The 22,873-nt window shown below is 48.8% G+C and overlaps 2 protein-coding genes across 2 annotated transcripts in view; one reads left to right on the forward strand and one right to left on the reverse strand.

The window, feature by feature from the left end:
- Positions 1 to 1,996: 1,996 nt before the first annotated feature.
- STK11IP (serine/threonine kinase 11 interacting protein) lies at positions 1,997 to 21,273 on the reverse strand. The gene is made up of 24 exons (XM_059852930.1): positions 21,110 to 21,273; positions 20,807 to 21,009; positions 18,682 to 18,756; positions 18,359 to 18,454; positions 17,341 to 17,448; positions 17,063 to 17,134; positions 15,973 to 16,102; positions 15,708 to 15,811; positions 14,847 to 14,936; positions 13,782 to 13,823; positions 13,113 to 13,280; positions 12,729 to 12,810; positions 12,255 to 12,623; positions 11,881 to 12,071; positions 10,820 to 10,930; positions 9,893 to 10,088; positions 8,007 to 8,504; positions 6,406 to 6,521; positions 6,119 to 6,216; positions 5,772 to 5,950; positions 5,437 to 5,521; positions 4,872 to 4,954; positions 3,141 to 3,367; positions 1,997 to 2,843 (listed from the first exon to the last, which is right to left on the reverse strand). The coding sequence occupies exons 1-24, from the start codon at positions 21,162 to 21,164 to the stop codon at positions 2,703 to 2,705; spliced, it is 3,519 nt and encodes a 1,172-aa protein (XP_059708913.1). The 5' UTR covers positions 21,165 to 21,273; the 3' UTR covers positions 1,997 to 2,702.
- Positions 21,274 to 21,544: 271 nt separating this feature from the next.
- The window catches only part of SLC4A3 (solute carrier family 4 member 3), a 33,570-nt gene continuing 32,241 nt past the window's right edge, over positions 21,545 to 22,873 (forward strand). The window contains exon 1 of the mRNA XM_059852931.1: positions 21,545 to 21,606. The gene's annotated coding sequence lies outside the window, so the exon portion shown is untranslated. The remainder of the gene's footprint in view (positions 21,607 to 22,873) is intronic.

Consider the following 22,873-nt stretch of genomic DNA (forward strand, 5'->3'; position numbering starts at 1 on the left):
CACACAGCTGATGCAAGGAGACCAGTTAATGTAATCACTGCACCAGGTGCAGGAGACCCTACAGCAAAGCATTTGTGATCATGGAGTAACCAAAAAGGGGTTAATCTGTACTAACCAGGAGAAAAATGCTAAGCAAAAACAAAGCAAGTGTTTAATGAAGAGACAGGAGGCAGGTTGCAGCAGTGCATGTGAGCTTTCCTGTCAGTGCAGCAGCAAAAGGAATGCAGAAAAGCAGGGTGCTGTTAATGGGACCGAAAGGCTGGTGCTGAGCTGGGAGCACAGACCACAACAGACATGGCAAAGAAGAGAAGTAAATGAGTAGTCACCTCTGAAATAAAAACCAGGAAGAGCTTGAGAAGAGCTGTGGACAGGCACACAACCAAAACTTTTGGTTCTGGCAAGCCACATTTTGTCAGGCCCCTCAACACATACCCAGATACTGGAGTAGCAAAGGTGCAGCTTGGCTAGGACCAGAAAAACAAGTTCCAGGGATGAGTTTTCTCAGGGAATCAGCTTGAGCAGAAGAGACATCAATGAGCTGGTCCAGTAACTCCAAATTTGACTCTTGCCCTTTGTGAAAAACGCAACTATAGAAGGTGAAGGCAGAACTTACACAAGCTCCTTAAATGGCAAGATGAATACATAAAACCCTACTGGTGTTTACTGGCTCAGCTCTCACAGAGTCCTTCCCCCAGACAAAGCTGGGGACTGAGCTCACTCCCACTTAAGATCTGAGATCCCCAAAGGACCAGAGAGCAGCAGCCATATGCCGATTGAGGAAGAGGGGAAAAAGTGGGATGAATTGTGACATCTGCCTCCAGACAGTACAGATCTTATCAAGTCTGTAGATGGCTAGATAAAAATATTGGCCACTGTGGGCCTTCAGCAACTCAACTGCCCCCGGAAGTGACAGAAGAACGTCCAATAGTACAGTGACCCCAAGAAAGAGTGGCCTTCAGACCCAGGATGGAAACTGAACTTCCTGCTCTCCTAAGGCTATAAGAATGGCATAGATGGGTTTGAGCAGGAAGAGAAACTTTATTGCATCTTTTCATGGAAGCAGAGGAGCCAAGTCCCTGCTGTTTTCTCGATAACAGAAACTGAAGCCACTGACACCAGCTTTGGGCATGTAGAAAGTTTAAATGTCATAGAGACTACTGTGAATAGTCTCTCTGCCATATTCAATATATGAAGAAAAGAGGCATCAGATCACTGAATGTCAAATGCACGTCTTTATAAAAATGAAGATCACATTGACATAAAATGCAGGTTTGTCACTAAGGACTGAACAGTCAGAAAGCGTGCCCTGAAGCTGCGGACTGAACATTCATAGGAAAACAGAGATGCTGTTCTGGGAAAGGCTACCATCAGTAAAGGTCCCTACTTAGGGTATCAGATCCCACCTATCAGCACCTAATGTAACAGGTCCATTTCTGCCCACCCCCACAGGGAGCTTCAACTGCATGAAAACATCACACACAGTTCTGCCTTTGCTCTTCACGGGGCAAGGGCAGAGACTATGACATTAGCAAAGCCCTGGCCAGGCAGCAGCAGTTTTTGAGCCGCATTTAACTCTGTAGGAGAAGTTGAGACAAGCTAAAGCTCTGTTTGGGGAAGAACCAAGAGGCAGGCATTCCCATCTCCACAGCCACACCAACAGCTTCGGAGACAGGCAAGCCTCTGAGGCCTGTGCACCCACTAAGCAGCTGGGGCTGAAAGGCCACAGGATGCCTACCTGAGATCAACAGTCAGAGGAGAACACCACAACCTGTACCTGGTGACAGTCTAATCCTGTTTAAAATTGTTCTTTTGTTGCTCCTTGGAAGAGAGGAAAATGGAGAAGATTAGCCTAGCATCCCTTTCACACCTGAACAGGACAGGGAGAATGGCCTGAATCCAGTGAGATTAGGGAACTCTTGAGGCAGCAGCAAAGCTAGTATGGAAGCCCTTAGAAAGACATTATAGCACTGCAAAAGAACGAAACGAGGAAAACATGTCAATTCAATAAATATAAGCTTTTATTACAATAGAAAATAGTAAAACTCATGTTAAAATAGACTCTTGCTTTTAGACTTCTCAGAAAAAGCCTAAGCCTTGCTTATACTTGTTGGTGCCCACCATGGTCCTGACCCCTAAGCAACGAGCAACACATTTCTGTGCTGAGAACCTCAAGGCTCCTTCCTCCCAGTGACAGTGAAAGACTACAGCAGCAGACTGAGCCATGCCCCATCAGGCAGAGAGGCAAGGGCTCTCTGTGGGGTTGTGTACAACATACTTCATCCCCTTGTGCAATCAGGCTCCAGTTTGAAGCAGGTAGCTTTAGGGAAACCATGGACAAGAAGGAGGGAGAGGAAAAAAAAATCATCAGCATATAATGATAGCTGTCCCGAAACAGCTAGGAAGGCAGCAAATGCATCTGTCAGAAATGGCACCTGACTGCCTTTGGGTAGCTTACACACTATTACAAGGAACACTCTCCACCTTCTCCTTGGGTGGCCAGCCCAGTGCAAATAACTGACTGTGCAGTCTGAACCATTATGTGCTCCCCTCTTACTCACCAGAAGGGGCCAGGGGCAAGAGTAGAGTGGAAAGCAGAGGCCACAGGACAGCAAGGTCAAATGGGAGTGGGAGACTCTTGTGCACCACTGCTGGCACAGCAGCACTTGACTGCACGTCCTGCCTGCTCCAGCCACCCTGCAGGCTCACTCCAGTGCCTCATACACAGCCTTCTGGAGCTCGATTGAGAACATCTCCTCCCAGGGCCCACGGATCCACTCCACCAGCTCCACCAGGAGCTCAGGGCACTCTGTGCGGATGTGCCAAGTGCTCTCTAGCTTCAGTACCTGGCAGGGAGGAAAGGCAGGCAGGTGAATGAGCAGACTGGCCTGACGGGCACCAATCAGCCCTGAGCCACCATCCCCCAGCACAGCTGCCAGCTCCTCCTAATTCCTCTGTGACCTCCTCGTCCCTCTCTGCTGCCAGCAGTCGAGTGTCCCTTGCACGACTTTGCACTGTGCTACCCTGGCTCTGTGGTACAAGGCCCTAGGTTATGATGGGAGATGACAGCCCCAGGACACTCTTGCAGGATCTGAGCACAGTCAGCCCCCAGCACCCTGACCCCATGAGCACCTCCCACTTACCTCATCGTAAAGCATCAGCTTGATGTCACAAGGACAGAGGCGATAGGTTATGATATTGCTAATACTGGTGATTGGCTGCTTCTCCTTCAACTGGATGTTGCTCCTAGGAGGCATTTCTGCCTCATGGTCTTCATCCAAGGAGGGCTGCACCTGCCACTGGTGATTCTCTTCCAGCAGAAATAGCATGCTTCGGGTACTCAGCAGGGTCACAGGAAAAGCAGATGCCCCTAAAAGGATATGAGGGAATAAGAAATGCTTTGCTGAGAGCCTGAGTCACCACAGAACCAGCTTTGCTTTCCATTCCTCCCCTAGGGAAATCCTTTACAGCAGCAGTAACTTGCTGAATGACTTTAGCCAGTTTCCTGACTGAAGAGGGGATCAGAGTACTTAAATGTGGCTGGGCTTGACCAGCTTATCCAAGCTTGTTGCAGGACCATGTACATGAAAGACCACTGCCCGGCAAGGCTTGTTCAGCCCATGCCCTCAAGTGAGGCAGGAAGAGTCACCTGAGTCCTTTGACCTCTTAAACAACATTTTACTACTCCTTAGTTAAAATTTGACAGCTGCAGCTCATAGCCTGCCTTTTTTGGCCTGAATTTCTCTGGCTGCAGATATCTCATGGGTGGAACAGAGAGCACAAACATAAAGTTTAATACCAAGCTGGGATGTGTCATAAATATGACAGGAAGTAAAGTAGTTTTGATAAACTTTAGGCAACTTAAATATAATCCAGCTATTTCAGTGGATGCAAATTAAAAGCACTACAACTTGTGAATAAGTTAGATGCACAGTAATAGGAAACCATTAGCAAAACTGGCTGAGGTCACAGGGGATCACAAGCTGATGCAGCAGTATGTTGCTTTTCTCATCACATCTCACTCTTGGGAATTAGTAGGACTATCAGAAAGGGGATGTTTAATTAATCCTGTTTACTTGGTAATGAGATCTCAGCTGGAACTGTGTCCAGTTTTGGGCACTGTTCTCTAAAAGAGGAGAAAACTGTAGAGTAAGAAAAACGCACTGTAAGTTCTCCCTCTCTCATACTATTTGTTCAGCTTGAGGATAGCAATAAACCTACTTCCCACAGATTCCTTCTGATCCTCACACTCCCATGCCTCCCCAATAGTCAATGGTGACCAGGGGTGCAAAAGCTTAGCAGATTGGTCAGAATGTGATTATGAGCTAGGTTGCTTTTTTTCAGTGTCCCAAGCTATGACAACGCTGGAATTGTTCACTGAAGACTCAAACCACAAGTTTAACACATCTGTCCCTCAGCAAGGCCTGGAACAAAACTTGAAGGGCTCCAGCAGGCTCCTCCTGTACTATCATCTCAGGTTCTGGACACCTACTTCTGTTTTCCCAAATGAAGAAGCCTTTCAGCAACTCACACAAACCATCTGTTTTTATGACTCCTCATCTTTCCCTCAGATCAGGGCAATGATCCAGCCCTCAGATAATCTCTAGCTTCTCAAGCTGTCACCGAAACTGATGTGCAAGACCAGCTGCTCCCTAGAGCTTAGACTTCCATGTAGAAAAGGACTGGGAGATTTGCTGGATAAACAGAAGTATGCTGCTATTCTACACAACCAAACACTAGAAAAGAGCCCTCACCCATGCCCCCACGCCATTTCTCTGCTGGAAAAAAGGCACAGCTCTTTTCCCCAAGACTGTGCACTAAAATCACAAGCATGTAAGCAGACAGCACAATGTGGCTACTGAGATCTCCTGTACCTTGGATCAGGTATGCCAGCAGGTAGAAGAAACCAGTGTCATCTGCAGCTGCAGAATCTGTGGTCTTGGAGTCCAGCAGAGGCCTGGAGGAGATACAACAGTGGGCTGATAAGGAAGCACTCTGTTTCCAGTCTAGGTTTGCTGTGAACTAGCTACTGTTCCCAGTCCTCCTGGGGAAGGGAAGGACCCATATCTCCCAGATAATGCAAAGTCCTCCTTCTCCTGGTCCTCTGACTACCACCTTGCCAGCCAGGAGCCAAATGTTTCTTGCAAGTAAGAAGGCTGCCCTATGCATCCCACTTTTACTCCCTCCACTATACCCTGGCTCCTCCAGAAGAGCTCAAGTTGCCCTGTCTGGCTCAGCCCATGACACTCTTTTGCCTGCTCACCCTCTGTGCAGCAGGCACTTGAGACAGCTGCCCTAAACCACAAACATAGGCCTGGCTGCAACTCCAGTAGTGCCTCCTTCTGTGCTACCCTGATTCCAGCACCATGCTTCCCAGGGTCTGCTGGACAAGCAGCTATCCCTTTCTACCTGAAATCCAAACATCTCACAGGCTCTTACCATAGCCAATGCTGGGGATTCATTTCCACAGTGGGGATTTCCTTCACCTTACTCCTGTGCTTAGCAGGCAGTTCTTGCATGAGATCTAAAGAGGGGCAGAAGGCAGGTGTCTTTTTATTGCAAACCCAAGGGCAGTACATAACAGTTCAGGACACTTCTCTACTGTTCAGAGAGGTGTTGCAAGTTATGATTGCAGTGAAATTCTCTCCCAGCTCTTTTTCTGACCTGTCAAGATGTTTATTTTCAATATCTATCCAACAACAGCTGTCCTGATAGTGCCCCAAGAACAAACCTTTCAAATCCTCTCTCCCACACCCCTACAGCTCTACTCTTACCTGTCAGGGTCTGCAGGAACTGGTCACAGCAGCTTTGGTTCCGGATCAGCAGATTGTAGGAAGTTTTTGGGTTCTCAAACTCCATTCGTAAGGTCTGGTGGCAGAGTCCCACTTCCAGATGAGAAATATCAGACAGGTAGTGAGAGTCATTCTTCTTCAGCCAGTCTGCAGGTTGTCCCCTAAACACAGAGCACAGCACTCAGCTGCAGCAGGCTGCCCCATCTCCTCTCCCACTGCAGCAGGGGGTTTGCCAGAAGAGCCTGTGCATGTCACCACCCCTCCAGGGTAAGGGCAGCAAGGCTAGCACAGGCTGGCCAGCACTCACAGACTTGCTGCAGGGTCCTCACCTGATAGCTCCAGTGACTTCCAGCACATAAATCTTGAGGTCAGAAGCAACCAGGATTGAGAGGAACTCTCCTGGCCGGCCAAACTTCACCATGACCACCTAGAGCACACAGAGGATGGGTCACAGCTTTGGCCTGCCCCTTGACAGCTCATCCACAGGAAAGCCAGACTCAAAGACACTTCAGCCCCCTTCACACGCCAGTCTCTGAGACGCCACCTCAGTGCAGAACTCACAGGGTGACAAGAGGGACAGCAGAAGAGTTGTAGGAGTGGTGATGTGGGAGCTCACCTTGAGGAAGCACTGGAACTCCTCAGCATTCTCTTCAAAAACTTCCATGTCCAGGTACAGCTTCAGGCGATGATCCACTGAGCGGAAGTCCCTGGTGTTCAGGACGCTGTTTACAGCTGAGGAGAGCAAAGGGCAGCAATGACACTGTCCCCTGACCAGGGGCTGCCCGAGCATGCAGACAGGCACCAGGGCAGCAGTGCCACCCTCTCTGCACACCTGCTTCCATCAAGTCTCTCCTCAAGACAAAGGGCCAAACCTGTGGGCTTTACAGGCCACAGGTCGCCATGTGAGGATAAAAGAGGAATTCATTGCTCCAACACTTGTTTTCTTTTTTTTTCAGATATACAAAGCTTTGGTCTAAGCCAGATTCAAACTGTTCTTGGCTGTTTAGTCCCAGAAGGACACTGCTTTGCTGCTGGATTTGGCAGGAGGACAATTCTTTATCACAAAGCCAGAAAGATATTTCTTATTTCAGCTGGTGTCAGCTCAGGTCAACTTTTAAACTGGCTTTGATCATGGCAAGGTTAAAGGGGCCTGAGGAAGACACCAATAAAACTGCTAAAGAGTATAATTAGGTTTGTCATGAAATTGTATAACCAAAAAATTTATACAACAGCCATAGTACTGCCCAAGAGTTCACACTTCCCAGCTGAGCCTGCTCTGAACCAGAAATGCTACACTAATCAACCACTCCTCACCAGGAACTTTCCATAGGCTCAGTTTCAAATTGAGACCTTGCAATTTGACCCCAGAAAAGAGACTGCTTTATTCTCATACTTAACTGTACAAGACTGAACATAGCAACCTTAAAACTGTGATTCTACACTGACTCTCCTCTTCTGAGGCACAGCAGTCTTGAAGGACTGGGGGAGACCTCTATAGATGAAGAAAACAACAGGTCGTAAATCAGAACTACACCCAGCTGCAGTAGAGTCACTTGCTGGGCTAGACCAGATAACCTCCACAGCTCCTTTCCAACTTGTTATTCTGTAAATCACAAGCTGATACCCAGGCAAAGGCAGTCTGCTTCGTCAGAAATCCAAAGCCCTTCAGAAAAATAATTTGTGGGCCTCCTGTCTTGCATGACAGTTCTCACACAGCCAGCATGCAGTCTGTTGGACAGGTTTCATCATCTGAAGCTCACAAAAAAAGTGAAGAAAGCACAAGCAACTGTAGATCCACAAACCAGAGCCTCCTTCTAGCACACCAGCCTCACACTGCACTTAAGCCAAAGAATAAATAGAAGGAATTGTGCATACTATTCTCCAAAGGTAATGCTCCAGCTGGCAGTTCATGGATGCCACAGGAACACAGTGTGTCCATAACTGAGCAATGCAGCTTACAGAGCAAGACCCTATTACTCAGAGTCTAAGCAATAATAGGTGTTAGGAGCTGTCTCACTTTTCCTACCTTCAGGCATAAGGATTTAACAGAGAGGGGAATAAAAATCTCTGCTCATAAGAACCATATGTTTATGTCTGCTCATACTTGATGTCCCCCTTCCCCATTAACCAGGAGAAGTGTACCCTGCAAGCACCAGTGATAAAACCAGCAACAAGCTGTCAACACCCCTAAATCCTGCACAGCTTCCTCATACTCACAAGGACTGAGAGTCCATGTTTCCTCGGACTCCGAGTTCACAGAGAGCGGGGAAGGCGTGGGGCCCCGGGAAAGGCTGTAGCGGCAGCTTCCCGCCAGGCTGCCCCCACTGCTGTCTGGGTGGCTGAGGGACAAGGACTGGCTCTTCACACCTGGCTCCTTCCCAGAGCCACCCTCTGATCCATGGCAGGTGGGATGAAGAGTGCTGCCAGGCTCAGGCTCTGTGCTAAGCTCTGGGCTCCTGGCGCTGTTGCTGGTGTCTATCTCCGAGCTGTCCTCCCCACCAATGTAGAACTTCCCGCTCTCAGTGGCCAGGACAGACGTTTCCTCTGGGCCCTCCTGCTGGCTGCCTCCCTCCAGCACAGAGTCTGACAGGTCCTCACTCGTGCTGTCGGCACCAGGCGCCAGAGGTGTGCTGGAGCACTCCTCTGAAGGCAGAATGACCACATGGTCACTGGAACAACTGGGACAGGCTATGGGTTTACCAGCTGCTGCAGGACCTGTGAAAGATTTTGTCAGGTATAAAGAAAGGCCAGAACAGCTCTCCCCAGCAAGATTTTACTTCCCCCCACCTCCTCTGCAAACCACGAACCCTCCCTTTTTAAAGTAGAGAATAGTTACAGTCTGACTTGAGCAGCTTGTTGAGCAACTTGTTCAGAAGCATATCCTACATACCTCCCCTCACAAATCAACCAGAAATTCTGGATCAGTGCCACATGAAATAGTTCTGCTCAGATTTAGGGTGGCCGAGTGTGTGCTGTGGTTGCAACTGAAACTTTACCAGGGCTTTGTGTTATGATTTTCTGCAAGTGCTCACATAACCTCAGAAGCCCAAGCTCATGACCAGTCAATCCAATCTTCCTTAGCCACTTCCATCCCCAGCATGCTGTGTCCTTTCCCCAGCTGTCCTCATCCCTTCTGACACTGATTCCTGTTGCTCCCTTCACCCACACCAGAATAGACTCCCAGCTGGATCATGCCATTACTCTGGCAGGGAGAATAAAGTATCCTGGGGTGGAGAAAAGTGCTGCAGCCAGGACAGCACTTCTATGTTCACTGCAGTATTTCAATCCCAGGATACTTTGTCAAAATAGCATCTTCTCAGCCATGGCACTCCCTACTTCCAATATAAACTGAGCTTTGAAAAACACAGCAATCACAAGATGCCTACACAGGACTAGCCACATCTCAGCTGAAATGCCACATCTAGTTTTAAACAGGCAAAGAAAAGTGTGGACAAATGGGAAAAAGTACAAAGACTAGCAAGAAACTGAATGTCTGAGATATGACTGACAAGTAAATTATCTAGGAGAATTGAGCTTATTTAGTCTAGAGGACAGAAACCAGGAAAAGTTGCCATAGAAGAACAATGGCCCTCAAGTACAAAGAAAGAAATAAATTGCTCTCCTGAAGTGGCAGCAAGAGTGGGCTTAACATCACAGACAGGGAGACTTAGATTAGGGTTCTGGCTGTTTTTATGATGTCTAACAGCTAAAGTTTTACCTGAAATACTGATGCAGATTCCCTGGAAGCTTTCATTAGCAAAAGCACTTTAGAACAAATAAAGTCTCTGTGGCAGAACTGACTACATGACCTTTAAGTCCTCTCTCAGACTTCAGTTACCAGCACCCTTGTGCTCCCCCAGGCCACCCAGCACAGGAGTGCTGTTTGCTTAACCTTAAACCAGTGGTTTATTCCTGCTAGGAAACAAGGCAGGCTTTTCCCAGTCCAAGTAGGCCAAGTGAGAGTTCATCCCACAATAGGTTTTAAATTCCATTACAGACAACACATCTCCTATACATTCCATGCTCTGAACCACAGCTGCCATCCTGGAAGTCTGCCTGGGCATTAATTAGCAAACATCCTTCTTCTGGGCACTACAGCCTACCTTGATCTGGGGCAACTAAAGTCTCCAGGATTTTGGTGTCTCCAAGCTCTGAAGAATATGAACCTTGATGCCAGGGGGGCAGGGACTGTGAAAACTCCTGCTTGCATTTCAGGCACTGGAGCTTCATGGATCCCTTCTCTTGGTCCTGATTTCGCTGGTTCTCCTCAACAGCTGGAGACAACACTTCAAGGATACACTATAAATAGCAGCACAGGGAAAAGGATGTAATCACGTAGCTATGATTGTCCTAATAAAATCAAGTTTCTGACACCAGCAAGTCTTTTCACATGCCTCACTATAGCATTTCAGAGTGTAAGGTGTGCAAGAATATTTCCCAGCTGTGCAAGACTTGCCAAGGGCATGGAGCTTCACTGCAGAAGACCAAGACAATCTGTTTTTGCAGGTCTGTGCCTAATAGCTACATACAGACAGGCTCCCTCTGGAGCTCTGATCTCAAAGGCCCTAACTATTTGTGTCTTGTCTCTAACAACTTGTTCAAATGTACTTAAATGGTATCTTGAGAGAAATTATTGAATGAGAGACCAGAGTCCCTACGGCAGCTGTATGGACATACACTGACATTCACTGTCCAGAGGACCAAGCACAGGCCAGCACATCACTCAGCACCCACAAAATATTACATTGCATATGCACAAGTAATGATCACTAGCCTGACTACAAACTTTTCATCCCAAGAGGGAGAAAACTGCAAGACTCTCTCCTTGAGAGCAATGTTTATGCTAGAGGAGCTCCATTGCCCATGGCCATGCTCACAGGGCCCTCCACAGGTCCCTGTGCAGAAGAAGAAATCCCTACAAGCCAGACTCGGGCAGCAGGTGCTCACGTGCTCTGAGAACAGCAGCCCTATGCTGGCTGGAAGAATTCAGTGCCTTGCAGTAACACTGCCCCCTCCCCAAGGCCCCCTACCTGCAGACACTGCTCCGGGCAGTCGTCAAGCACCACGTATCTGCGCTTCTGCCGGTCCTTGCGGATGTAGCTGAAGTGCAACGTGAGGACAGGGAAAACTCGCTCCAGGTCCTGCAAGAGACAGAAAAAACACCCTTTCTGGGATGAGGGAGAAGCTTTCACAGACTACATTTGCTTGCAAAAGGCTGAAACATGGCCATACAAGCACTTAATTTAGTACGTCCTAAGCATCCCTCCACAGCTGATAGCATTTGGGAGTCTGGTAAAATGGGCAGAAATGAATAAACAAATACAAAGCTAGTAAGTGCTGACAAGACTTGCATTGAGTGCTTGAAAAATTGCATGAGCGCTTTAAACTTACAACAGTAACTCTCAAGGCCTAGAACAAAGCATTTCAAACAAAACACCTTTTTCATAAAGGTAGTTCAGAAGAATATCAAACCACAAACATTCAAAAAGGCACAAGGGCAGGGTTTAAAAATGAGTTGGAGCTTTTAGAGAAAACGGAATTAGAGAAACCTGTGAATATGTCTGTATACAGACAATGTTAAAATCTTACCACATGGAAAAAGGGATTTCCAGACTCCCTTTCTAAAGAACCACAAAAGCCAAATAGGACTGGTAATGCTAAAGTGTGCACCTAGAGCAGATGGCAAACTGCCCACTGAGCTGCCAGACTAGACTCTGTGCTGCTCTAGAAACAGTGCAATCCACAAAGGGTCCTCCAAGACCAGGGTGGTGAGGAATGGATGGGAAGGAGATCTCCATTTAATTTAAGCTCTTCTTGAGAAGTTTCTCATTCCTCCACACCAGAACAACTCCAGCCATTGTCTTTAAATTCCAGCTCTGGAACAGATTTGATGCTGGCTTCTGCTGCATTATTGCAGGTAGTCTAAGCAATACAGATGCCGTTAGACACACATGCATTGGGTTGAAGGGATGCTTAATCAGGCTTTGCAGGAGGTAGGAAAAGACCTGCAGGATTCTCAACAGGAGCCCAAATCCAGAATGCTGCCATACACAGGGAGTAAGATGACAAAACTCAGAGAAGTGTAACTCACCATCCTCTTCCAGGTCAACTCAGAGGTCTCTACATTCTTCAGGCATTTCAGCTCCAGCTTGTGGAGGACTCTGGCCGCCTTCAGTTCCACCTCAATCACATGCTTAGCTGTGACTCGCAGGAAGATCCAGTCTGGCTCTGGGTCCCCTTCTCCTTCTATTTGGCTCACCAGCACAGGCTGGCACAGGTCCACTGCCAAACAAGACACAATACAAGTCAGCATATGCAGCAGGCCTTCAGTCCTGCTGGACCAAGGTCCTTAGCATTCCCACAATACTGGGCACTATGATACAGCTTCAGAGACAAATCACATTTGATTGATCTATTTTGTTGTCATACAAGCCCTTAAAAACAGCAGTGAAAGGACCTGTTTACCTTCTGCCTTCTCGTCTTCTTCCTCTCCGAGCATTAGCTCATCTGCCTCCTCTTCTCCTCTCTGTTCTCCTTCCATAGGCTCATCCGGCTGTACTTCAGGCTCTTCCTCCTTCCTGGTGTCATCCAAAGGAGGAGAGGATCCTTCTTCCTGGGATACTTGGGGCTTTCCTTGCTCTGGGTCAGAGCTCTCGCTCTGCAAGTCCATTGCAGCAGGTCTGCCTGTGATCTCATCTGCAGAGCGGCTGCGGGACATGACGGGTGCTTGGTCATGCTCCTCCAGGTGTCTCTTGTACTGCAGCCAGTCAGCACCAAAGCGATCTCTGAAGCTGGCCAAGCGCTTCATCTCCTTCTGATGCTCTAGGACCAGACCTGCAAAGAGAAAACTTGGGAAGTATGAAGGTAGTCACCAGGCCCGAGCACACTTACTGTGGGCAGTTTAGCTACTATGTTATTAAGGAAGACAACGAGGCTCACCAGCAGAGAGGGGTAAGGCCTGGGGCTCGTGTTCTGTGTCACTTGGCTCCGAAATACTTGCTCTGCGCACTTTGACTTTTCCCTGGAAAAAAACAGGATAAAAGTAGTTGTGAGGAACTAGAGCAATGAAAACAGCACCTGATGAGGGGCTCTGCCAAGCTGAAGGGTTTACAGCTGTTACAGTGTAGGGACACACCCTGAAACCCTTGTGAGGGTATATGAAGATTAATATTAAAGCCCCTTCCTTAACACACAGCTGTGTAGAGGCTGACTAACCACGCAGTCAGTACCAAACCACATCTCACTGCAGGAGGCTTCACATCAGGGCATCCTCTTCACCCAACATGCCAGCTACATGGCTAAGAAACTATGTCAGTCCCAGACCTTGCTTTTCTTTCGAGGGACCCTGACGGCCACATTCTCTGATGGGGACTGGCTGTCGCTGAAGTCTGCAGCACAGGAGCTCTCCAGTGCACTGCGGTCCAGTGCAGTCTTCTCTGAGGTAGAAGTGTGGATGGACTGGGACACACTTTGCACAAGTCTTGGAAGGTGCTAAAGCAAGAAAAATAGAGTATTTCTAGCTGAGTGCAAAGGGCAGACAAGGTAACCAAACCACAACTCAGGCTTACAGCTTTCCTACTCCTCACCCCAAGCTTTCACCATGTCAGTCAAAGCACTGACAACAGATCCTGCCTGATGGATTGGATTGTTTATCACAACCACTCTCATTTACCTCAATCTCTGCCTTTCTTAAAAATAGCAGATGGGAAACTGATAACTATTTTGCTGACATGTAGCTCAAGTGTCAAGTACCATACAGTACCTGAAGAGGAAACAGGCAAGGCTCCAAGTCCTGCAAGGCTATATAAGCCAGAATAAATTACACTGGCCAGTTCCAACAATTATCAGGAATCAGCATGAACTGAGACAAAATGATCTGTGTCTAAGTCAAAGTAGTCAATAAAGATTTAATAGGACACATGACAATGCAAAAACCTGTCAGAGTTCCCAGTCCCAAAGCCAGTAAGATCAGTTTTTAACAATTATACTTACCATTAAGTCTGAGGAAGAGAGTGGCTCCCCGTTCAAGAAGAACTGTAATTAGAGACCCATTTGCAGTCAGATTCCATTTGGCTGGCACATACTCAGGACAACTTCTGCTGACTCCTACTTCCCTTCAGGCCACCCTAGGGTTGGGATCCCTGGCAAAAAAGCTGCAAAGAAACAACCCTGTTCCTGCCTATCCACCACTTCTTTAATTGTAGCTACCTGACCTAATAGCATGTAAGGCCAGAAGGGAACCGCTGTGGTTTTCCTGTTTACAGACTTTATAATTTCCAGAACGTATCCAAGACAGTTCACGGAAGAGGTACAATGGATTATTCTACGACAGCTCAAATTGTTTTGAAAGGTACTCACTTTCACCTCAAGGCCTTTATCCTACTTCTGACCTGACTCCACATAGCTTCCAGTAATTTGAGCTTTTTCCAAGATGCAGTTTGAAGACAATGAATCCAGCCATTTGCCACGGATATGAAGGGCAGACCATCTCTGGAACACCTCTGACCGTTAGCAAGTAAGTTTATTTTGCTAAATTGCCAGAACCCTGGCTTTGCTGCCTTCTTTATTTGAAATCAGATTACCAAGAACTGACCTAAGCACTGGAGTGTAAGGGAACAGTAATGACACCTGAGAGAGACCAGAGTGAAGGAGACAAAGAGGTGGCCATGGCTGCCAAAGGAGTACATACTCTGGTAAGGTGGGCAAATACTGTGAGTTCCTTCTTTGCACAGTCCAGCTACATCATTACTATCTAGCATGAATAGTGTAAGGTTCCATCAGTGAGCAAAACTGAAGAGGTAGACAGTGAAGCCATATTAAGATTTGAGGTGTTGCAAACCTGAGATCAGTATTCAACTCTGTGCTGGCCAGCACATCATGTAAAAATTTAAGGTTAAACTACTCTACTGCAGGTAAAAAAAAAAAGCAACCACAAAACAATCACCACTGTTACACAGCTGGAATAAATCTGCAAGTTTATTTTCCCTCATTTGCCCCAAGTGTTAGAACACCCTATGCCTTCAACAGCAGGGGCAGAAGGTAGTGGCTAATACTCACATTGGAGAAGGCTGCCCTGGGAGACACATGGACAAGGGCTGCAGATCGGTGATTTTGATGGAACCATATTGGGTTTCCCTCCAAATGCAGCTGGGTGAGGGAAACAGACAAGTTGTTACTAGAAGCAATATTCTCTACCCCAGTCTTTCTCTCTGCTTTAAGAAATATCCTTGCAGTGGAACAGTTATCAAGCCAGGAGAGGGTTAGGCTTTTATAATGCTTCTTGAAATTACATCAGCAAATAGAGAAGCAGATTAAAGTACCTCCTACTCATGACCTAAATCTTTATGATTTTTTCAGTACTGACTCTGAGAACTGTTGAAAGAACAGTCCTTTGCAGGCCCAGAGAAGCTGTAGATGTCCCATCCCTGGAGGTGTTCAAGGCCAGATTGGATGCGACTTTGAGCAACCTGGTCTAGCGGGAGGTGTGACCCTGCTCGTGACAGAAGGGTTGGAACTAGATCCTTGAGGTTCCTACCAACCAAAACCACTCTCTGATTCTATGATTTTCCATCACAAGCACTATAGTGACTGCCATGCTCCTTCAGATTTCTCTGAACACACAAATCCACAACAGGATTATGGGAGGATCTTTACTGAACTTAATGTTAAAATCAGAAAGGATGAGCAAGGAAATGGGGATGAACGTACGAAAAAAGGTTAGCTTGAGGAAGGGTCACTAAAAATGAAGGCTGAAACACAGTGTCTGTGTAAGGCTCCCCCATCAGTTTCCTGCAATAAAATTAAATGCTCAAGAGCTGAGCTTATCTTTCAAAACTCTCTGGTTACCACAAAGTCTCCATCTTGCACACCCTGACCATGAAATCTCTAATTTACCAACTCATCAGGCTTTATGCTTACTTTTTTTAAATAGTGCAGAGTGGACAATGGTGCCAGCTGGGCATGTTCCAGCAGCAGGTTATAGGCCACATCCAGGTGCTGCAGATTCACAAGCTGTTCCACCCCTGTGAACAAAGCAAGAAGTCATCAGCATGCTAGACAACATAACCTCCCCCAAAACTGAACCCTAGTAAAAATAGTTGTGCCCAAGATTTCAAGTTCTGTTCGTTCTCAAGGACGACAGGAAGGCTTCAAACTCAGAAATGCTTCTCCCTTGTGGGCTCACCATTGATGCTGTCGAGCTCATTGTTGCGCAGGATCAGAGTCACCAGCTTGGATCGGCTGAAGATGCCAAGGTTAGGCACCTTGGACAGGAAGTTGTATGCTAGATTGAGGTATTCTAGCTCTGTAAGGGTCTGTTCAGAGAGAAGAGCAGCACTGGATCAGCTGGGGCCTTATCTCAGAGCCTGGCCCTGAACTCAAGGAAGGGCACTAGCTTCCACCCTTTTTTTCATCCCAACAGGGTGAACCAACAAGTGAATTTCTTTACACTGTTTCTGCAGGAAGAGTTTGATGTTCACATTGGGAGTGGTTTGTTTAGGGGCACTCAGCATCAACTGATGCTTTACAGAATTTTCCAGGAGCACCTTTCTCTTTCCTCACCAACTTTGATGGAACATAGGAAAGGACTGGACATCCTGCATCAGCAAAAGGAGTGAACTACCAAAATAAACCCTTTCTTACCTTTTTAAAGATGATGGGGAATGATACATTGTGAGCCCCACCAACTCCACAAAAAGTTGTTTCATAGCTTTCCTTCAAAGAAGCAGATCCAGCCCAGCAAAGCATGGATTTCACTGCTCCTCCCCAGAAACACATGACCCAATGTGATGGACTATTCCTTTTCTAGAGTAACTGACTGGTTTCTGAGAGCAGGAAGTAAATGCTACTGGCAGTTTGAACAAACTGAACAGTAAGCTTCTACAGCCCCATGCCTGGCTACATAATTCTCACCTGCTGCACAGATTACAGCAAAGTCTTGGCCACAGTGGAGTGCCCACCCTATGAGGGGCTGTACACACAGCCTGTGTGTATCAGTGCATTTACCACTCAGCCATGCTGGGCTGCCAAGTGACAACTAGAGCTAACTCTCTGTCTTAGAGGTGAGGAACACTGCCTTCTCTACCTCAGTGGCACTTGTACTGCACACACAGGACAATGGTTTTCAGGCTGCAAGCACTAGCTCTAAGCCACACCACATCTGTGATTTCTTTTATTATACCTCACCTAGTAGGAATGTGATGTCAATGATTACAGAATTTCAGCAGTATCCTCTGCACAGGAGGAAACTCTGCTGGTCAGCCCAAAATACTCACCGTTAAATAGTGCTTACAATCCTGGATCTTGTTGTGACTCAAATCCAAGACCCTCAGAGCATTCAATAATTGCTGAGGGACAAAAAGATACGAGATCAGATCCTACAACTGTCTCTGTTACAGCATGAAAAGCCTCTCCTGCTGGGAGAGGCCAGCAAAATTAACACTGCCCGCTTCCTCCCACCCAGACCTAGCAGCATCAGTAACAGAAGGCCTGGCCTTGGCTGTGATCATCTCTTCTCTTCTCCTCAGCCATGCAGGAAGGATGCCCCACTCACCAGTGAGTCATCCAAGGCAGTGATTGAGTTATAGCTGAAGTTCACAGTCTGCAGTTCCAACCATGGGAGAGCACAGCTCAGATCTCCACCGCATGCTGAAATTATTTCCTAGGAGGAAGAGAGGAGCCGTACCTTGGTGAGTACTAGCTGTTAGAGTAAAGGCAGATGAACACAGGAGAACAGTCTAGAAGGTGGCTGACATACTGTGCTTTACAGACATTGTTTTGCTGAGAGAGGCAGTGACTTTTATGTCCCTAATTCAAGTATTTGGAGGTGATGGGAATCCCATGGCCAGATATTTAGAAAGAAGGGAGATGCTTTTGTTTCCTACTGTGAAGTGGCAATAGTTAACCTAATCTGGTAGATTTCTTAGGCTCAGAACACTGAGCACAAAGATTCATGCTAACAAAATCATTTTCAGGCCTCCCTCAAACAAAAGCAAGACACATACTTGTATCCTAACAGATAAAAAGCTCTGAAAGCACTCCCTACCATCAGCCCCTGCTCTCCAGCAGGTGTCTGCTTCTACATCCCAGAGAGAAGCCCAGAGGCTCATGGCCAGCACAGCCCATGCTACTCAGCTTTTCATGGCTGGAGCTTGCCTTCATGTCTCAGAAATGTGCTGGGCAGCAGTGCAGGTAAGACACTGGGGCACAGCATTTCCTCTGACAATAAACTCTAAAAAGGCTGCTGTGGTACAATGAAATAAACCTTGACCAGCTGCAGTCCTTGAATGTGGAAACAGCTAGATACACAGAATTGGCAGACCTAGCTGGCACAAATGTTGTCTAGAGCCAGAAATTCTCAAGAAAATAAAGAGAAGCTTATAGAGCACATGTGCCTGCAAGCAAGGAATCCTTCAACACTGCCTGAGACAGGAGAAGGGAGATGAAGCCATACACAACATGAATGAATAAAAGGGCTAGCACCATCTTCCATCTTCCCTGTGTGAAGAGCTGTAGGATGAAGACAGCCTTTCTCTTGCAATTTACCCCATGAGCTGTGTAGAGACACTCACCTCCAGTGTACTGATACATTTGCAGCAGGTTAGAGATTCCAGCTGAGAATAGACAAATCGCAGCCCCCGGAGGCAGTGTGGAGGGACAGACCTCAACTGCAGCAGTGATGAGAAAGTAAGAACAACATACATCAAAATATTACAGTGGTGGAACAGATCCAAGTTTTACCCCAAGCAAGTTTTGCAGGAGTTTAGTCTTAGCCTTCCAGGGAAGCCACAAAAGCCTACCCAGTTTTTAGAAGTAGAGGCATTCTGCAACCACAAAACTAGCCAAGAAAACCCAAACAGCAAGACTCAAAACCACTCTTGCTATCTATACTTACTTCCAGATGCCGGAGGGACTTGAAAGGGAAGATCTTCACAGCAGATTGCAAAACACAGTTTGGAACATGAACAAGCTGGAGAAATGAGAAAAGAAGTCTCATGTCAAGCTTGATTTGTGCTGCATTACCACGTTCCTGATGCACCAACTGCAGCACCTTGAACAGGCTGTCCCTCCAGCTTGGGTAATCCCTTAAAAGCTCTCTCCCAGTGCTGGTAGTGGCACTGTCTCCCTGGATCCGTAGTATACAACAGAGGTCACAGAGAACAGCATGTTAGTTAGTGTAGTCTGCTAGCCCATGGAGCTCCTCTTCATCTCCCCTGCCCACATGGCTACACCACTCTCAGCACCACGGGGAGGTCTGACAGCTGGATTCCTCATCAGCCACAACCAGCAAATCTACTAAAGACAAAACTAACTGCTGGAGGTATGTTTATCAAGCCACTGAGTAGAACTAGCACTCTGGTGGGAGGTGTGCATGTACATTTCACCACAAGAGGCCAAATAAGGCAAATCGCAAGCAGATCCAATGGAAAACAGAGTTAGTCTCCAAGGCACTGTTAGTGTTAGACTGAGGTGCCTGCAAACCTCCTCTTTGTATTCTGTAGTGCAGCCACAGGCCCTTTCAGCACAGGGCAGTTAGGCTGTGCTCATGCAGCTTATTAAAACCACCTTCTAATGCTTTCTACGGACAGTGCGTGAACAGTATTTCTGGCTGCTACTGAAAGTGAGTGATGAAGCAGTTATCACTTCCACTGTAGACAGCAAAGTACAACTAGAAAGACCATCTCTGCCATACATATACTTTCACACAGAAGTGACTCATCAGATGCAGAACAGACATCCTAAGGCCTCATCACCACTACTGCTTCCACAGCTACAGCCCTGCCAGGAGTGAATCACTGCCCACTGCCTGCCAGCACTAATGCTGCACGTTGAACAAGAGCATTTGTAAGGGGAGCTTGCACTGGCAAGCTTTAATGACCAGTTCTAGCAAAGTTTATTTCAGATGCCATTCTTGCTGTGTGTCTTGATCATCTCCTCTCCCTCCACTGTCTTAAAAATCTGTCAGGCTGATATAAATTATTAGCTTCTCCAAGTAAACCAGTTACCAGACATCAATGGGCAGAGGCTTCTTTAGAGGCTTGTTCTAGAGAGAGCACATTTTCTAGTGAACAGGAGCACTCACCACAACATCCTCCTGATTGCAGCATCCCTCCCTGCCTCCTCCTGCCAGGAGACCCATGTTTCTCCACAGACTCTGAGCCCCACTCACTACACTGTTACAAAATCTTCCCAACAACATTCTGATACTGCTCCACTCTCACTGGGAAAACAGGTTTTTAAAGACATCACAGATTTTAGTGCTCAGCTGCAATACCTTTTGAGCCCCACTGCAGAACCCAAACCAGCTGTTAATGCCTCTGCCCCTTTCAGGCTCTTTTCACCTCTACTACCCACCCAGCATGTCTCTGTGCCGAGCAGAATCACGTGCAGCATCATTGCACATGCCACCTTTCAAAAACCTCTCTGAAGAATTTCTTGATCCGCAGTTTTATCTTTGTTACAGCCTCTTTCCTACAGCCTATTTATTGTTAAAATTAATGAAGATACGTTACTAGAAATATCCCATGCTGTGAAACTGATCAACCAGAACCACTGCCCAGGCTGCCGAAGTAAGCAGCAGCCTCAGAGTGTGCAAAGCATCTGACCCCTCTGCTCAAGTTCCCTGGCTCGGCTGCTTTGGCCACATCAATCATCACTCCGGGAGCACTCAGCTGTGCTCAGGTGCCAGATACTGCCTGAATTGCTCAAGCCCTTCAGGAAACAATCATTTCCCCAACAATGACAACACCTTACCAAGGTCAGAACTTAATTAACTCCTGGTGCTCCCGTTTTTAACTCCGAGAAACTCTCAGCTGAGTTGCACGGCTGATCCTAGGTAAGCAGCTACAGACTATCGTGCTAAGCGACGACTCCACGCAAGAGCTCTGGGAGACCCCTCTGACCCACGGAGCCCGCAGGTCACACGGGGACAATGGGCACCTGAGGAGGCTGCTCTGAAGCTGCGCCTGCCACCTCCACTGGCCGGCCCTGCAGCACGCCCGGCCCCGCTGTGTACGGACCTTCAGAGAGTGAGTCTTCTGCAGGACGTCGAAGAGGAACTGCGCCTGGAGGATGGCGGCTGTCTCGGCGGGGTGCGAGGGCAGCGCCACGAAGCCCCGGTTCTGGTTGCGGGAGCCCAGGTGCTGTTCGAAGACCTGCGTGAGGTGCTGCAGGGTGGAGGTGAGCAGCGTCAGCGTGCTGGAGCCGTCCAGGACGAGGTCCCCTGCAGGACAGGGAAAGGACGGGCCAGGCCCTGAGTGTCCACGCACCGGGGGCACTGACGCGACCCGGCCCAGCGAGGCACCGCGGCGGCCGCCACTCACCGGCGTCCTGCAGCAGCCGCGCCAGGCCGCGCACCAGCGTCTCGGCCTCCGCCATCTGCAGCGGGGAGGCCGAGGCGACCCCGGCCCGGCCCGGTTCGGCACGGCCCGGCACGGCCGGTCCCGCCGCCGCTCCGACGCTCTTCCGCGTTACCGCCGAGGCGCGCCCTTCCGCCGCACCAGCGAGGCGGCCGCCGCTCACATCCGGTTGCCATGGAGCCCGCCCCAGCGTCCCCCTCCCGCTCGGCGGGGCCCTCGCCCCCCGGCCCCCGCCCCGCCGCCGCCCCGCGCCGCCGCCCCGCAGCCCTCCCGGTAAGCGGCGGAGGCCCGGCAGCGGCGGCGGTCGGCGCGGAGCGGGCCGGGCCGGCGGGAGGCCGGGGAGCAGCGCCGCCCGCCGCCAGCGCGGCGCGGCACGGCACGTGTCGGGCGGAGCGCGGCGGCGGGGCCGGGGCGCGGCGCGGCGGCGGCGGCGGGCGGCTCTTCTGCTCCGGCGGTGCGAGGTACGGGCCGGAGGGAGGGGGGTCGGGGGGTGGGTTGTACCTGCGCTGCGGCACCTCCGCCTTTCTGCCCTGCCCCGGCCCGTCTGCGGAGCGCTCCGGTGCTGCACGGTGCGTGGCGCGGTGCGGGTGGCTGCCGGTGCGGGGCATGGTGCATGGCATGGCACGGTGCGGGGCGGTGCATGGCACGGGGCACGGCACGGCACGCAGCGCGGTGCTCGGGGCTGGATGCGGCGCGGCTTGGAGTAATCCCGCGCTCCGCACCGTACGAGCTTGCAAGGCACGGCACGGACATGGTGCAGTAACCCCGGTGCCTGTCTATGTCCCTTTCCTTCCCCGACTGTACGTGTGTCTGTCAGAGCCGTCCGTACGTCTAATGGAGGGGTGGTTTATTGTTACTGTCTGGTGTTGGCACTTCGTTCTGGAGTGAATTTTGTTCCATGTGTTCCTTTATGTGTCTGTGGACCGTGCAGGCTCCGTCCCGTCTGGTACCTTATGAAGGGCCTGATGTGGGAGAGGGTCATGGAACAGACAGTGCTTCAGGAGTGAATGGCTGTGATGGTTCATCCTGACTAGTTCAGTGGAGTATAGGATTCATTGAAATATTTAAGCCTTCTAAAATGTTTGTGTAATAATGCAAATTTCAACATAGCCATGTGGGAGAGAGATCCACAGGTTAAAACCTTCATGCCACAAAACTTTGTGTGTTTACTGTCTTATGTGTTGCCTTTTCGTTCTGGTATGTGTGTCTTGTTCCTCGGCCATGACAGAGGAGAGGTAGGGGCTGCTCAGCCCACTCCTGTTTTGTTTGGCTTTGAGGCTGTGAGTGTCACAGTAGCATCCAAATGCTTTGATGTATGCAGCAGCACCCCTCCTGCTCTTTTTCTCTGTGGACATGCACATCAGTATTTCTTCCCAGGAAAATCTTCCAAGGCCTCTAATCCTTCTCCTTTGTGAGCTCTTCCAGTCTGTGTCTATCAGCCAGAGTCTCTTCTCCTCCCCTATCCTCAAACCAGCTTTGCCCCTGTGGCTTTATCCCTATCTTAACATCCACTCCTAGTCTAGACGCTCCACAGCTAAATTATTTTCAGCCAATGGCCAAGGGATTAAGGAAGAGCTGAGGAGATGGATGCGGGACCTGATGGCTCCTTGCCCACGGAGCTGGGGCAGCCTGTCTGCAGCGTTACCGACTCATCTTTATTGCAAAGGGACAGTGTGAACTGCTCACCTCAAAGATGTGCCAAATTTTGTTTTTCTCAGCAAAACAGGG

This window comes from Haemorhous mexicanus, chromosome 8 (assembly GCF_027477595.1).
Source record: "Haemorhous mexicanus isolate bHaeMex1 chromosome 8, bHaeMex1.pri, whole genome shotgun sequence".
Lineage (NCBI taxonomy): Eukaryota > Metazoa > Chordata > Aves > Passeriformes > Fringillidae > Haemorhous > Haemorhous mexicanus.

Bases quoted from the DNA above. Each gene is read 5' to 3' on its own strand.
- STK11IP (XM_059852930.1), bottom strand. From the start codon at position 21,164: ATGGCGGAGGCCGAGACGCTGGTGCGCGGCCTGGCGCGGCTGCTGCAG. The intron at 17,135-17,340 runs GTGAGTGGGGCA...TTTGTCCCTCAG, and splicing joins CTGCCTTGGATGACTCACTG to CAATTATTGAATGCTCTGAG. The intron at 4,955-5,436 runs GTAAGAGCCTGT...TATCTCCTCCAG, and splicing joins AATCCCCAGCATTGGCTATG to GCCTCTGCTGGACTCCAAGA.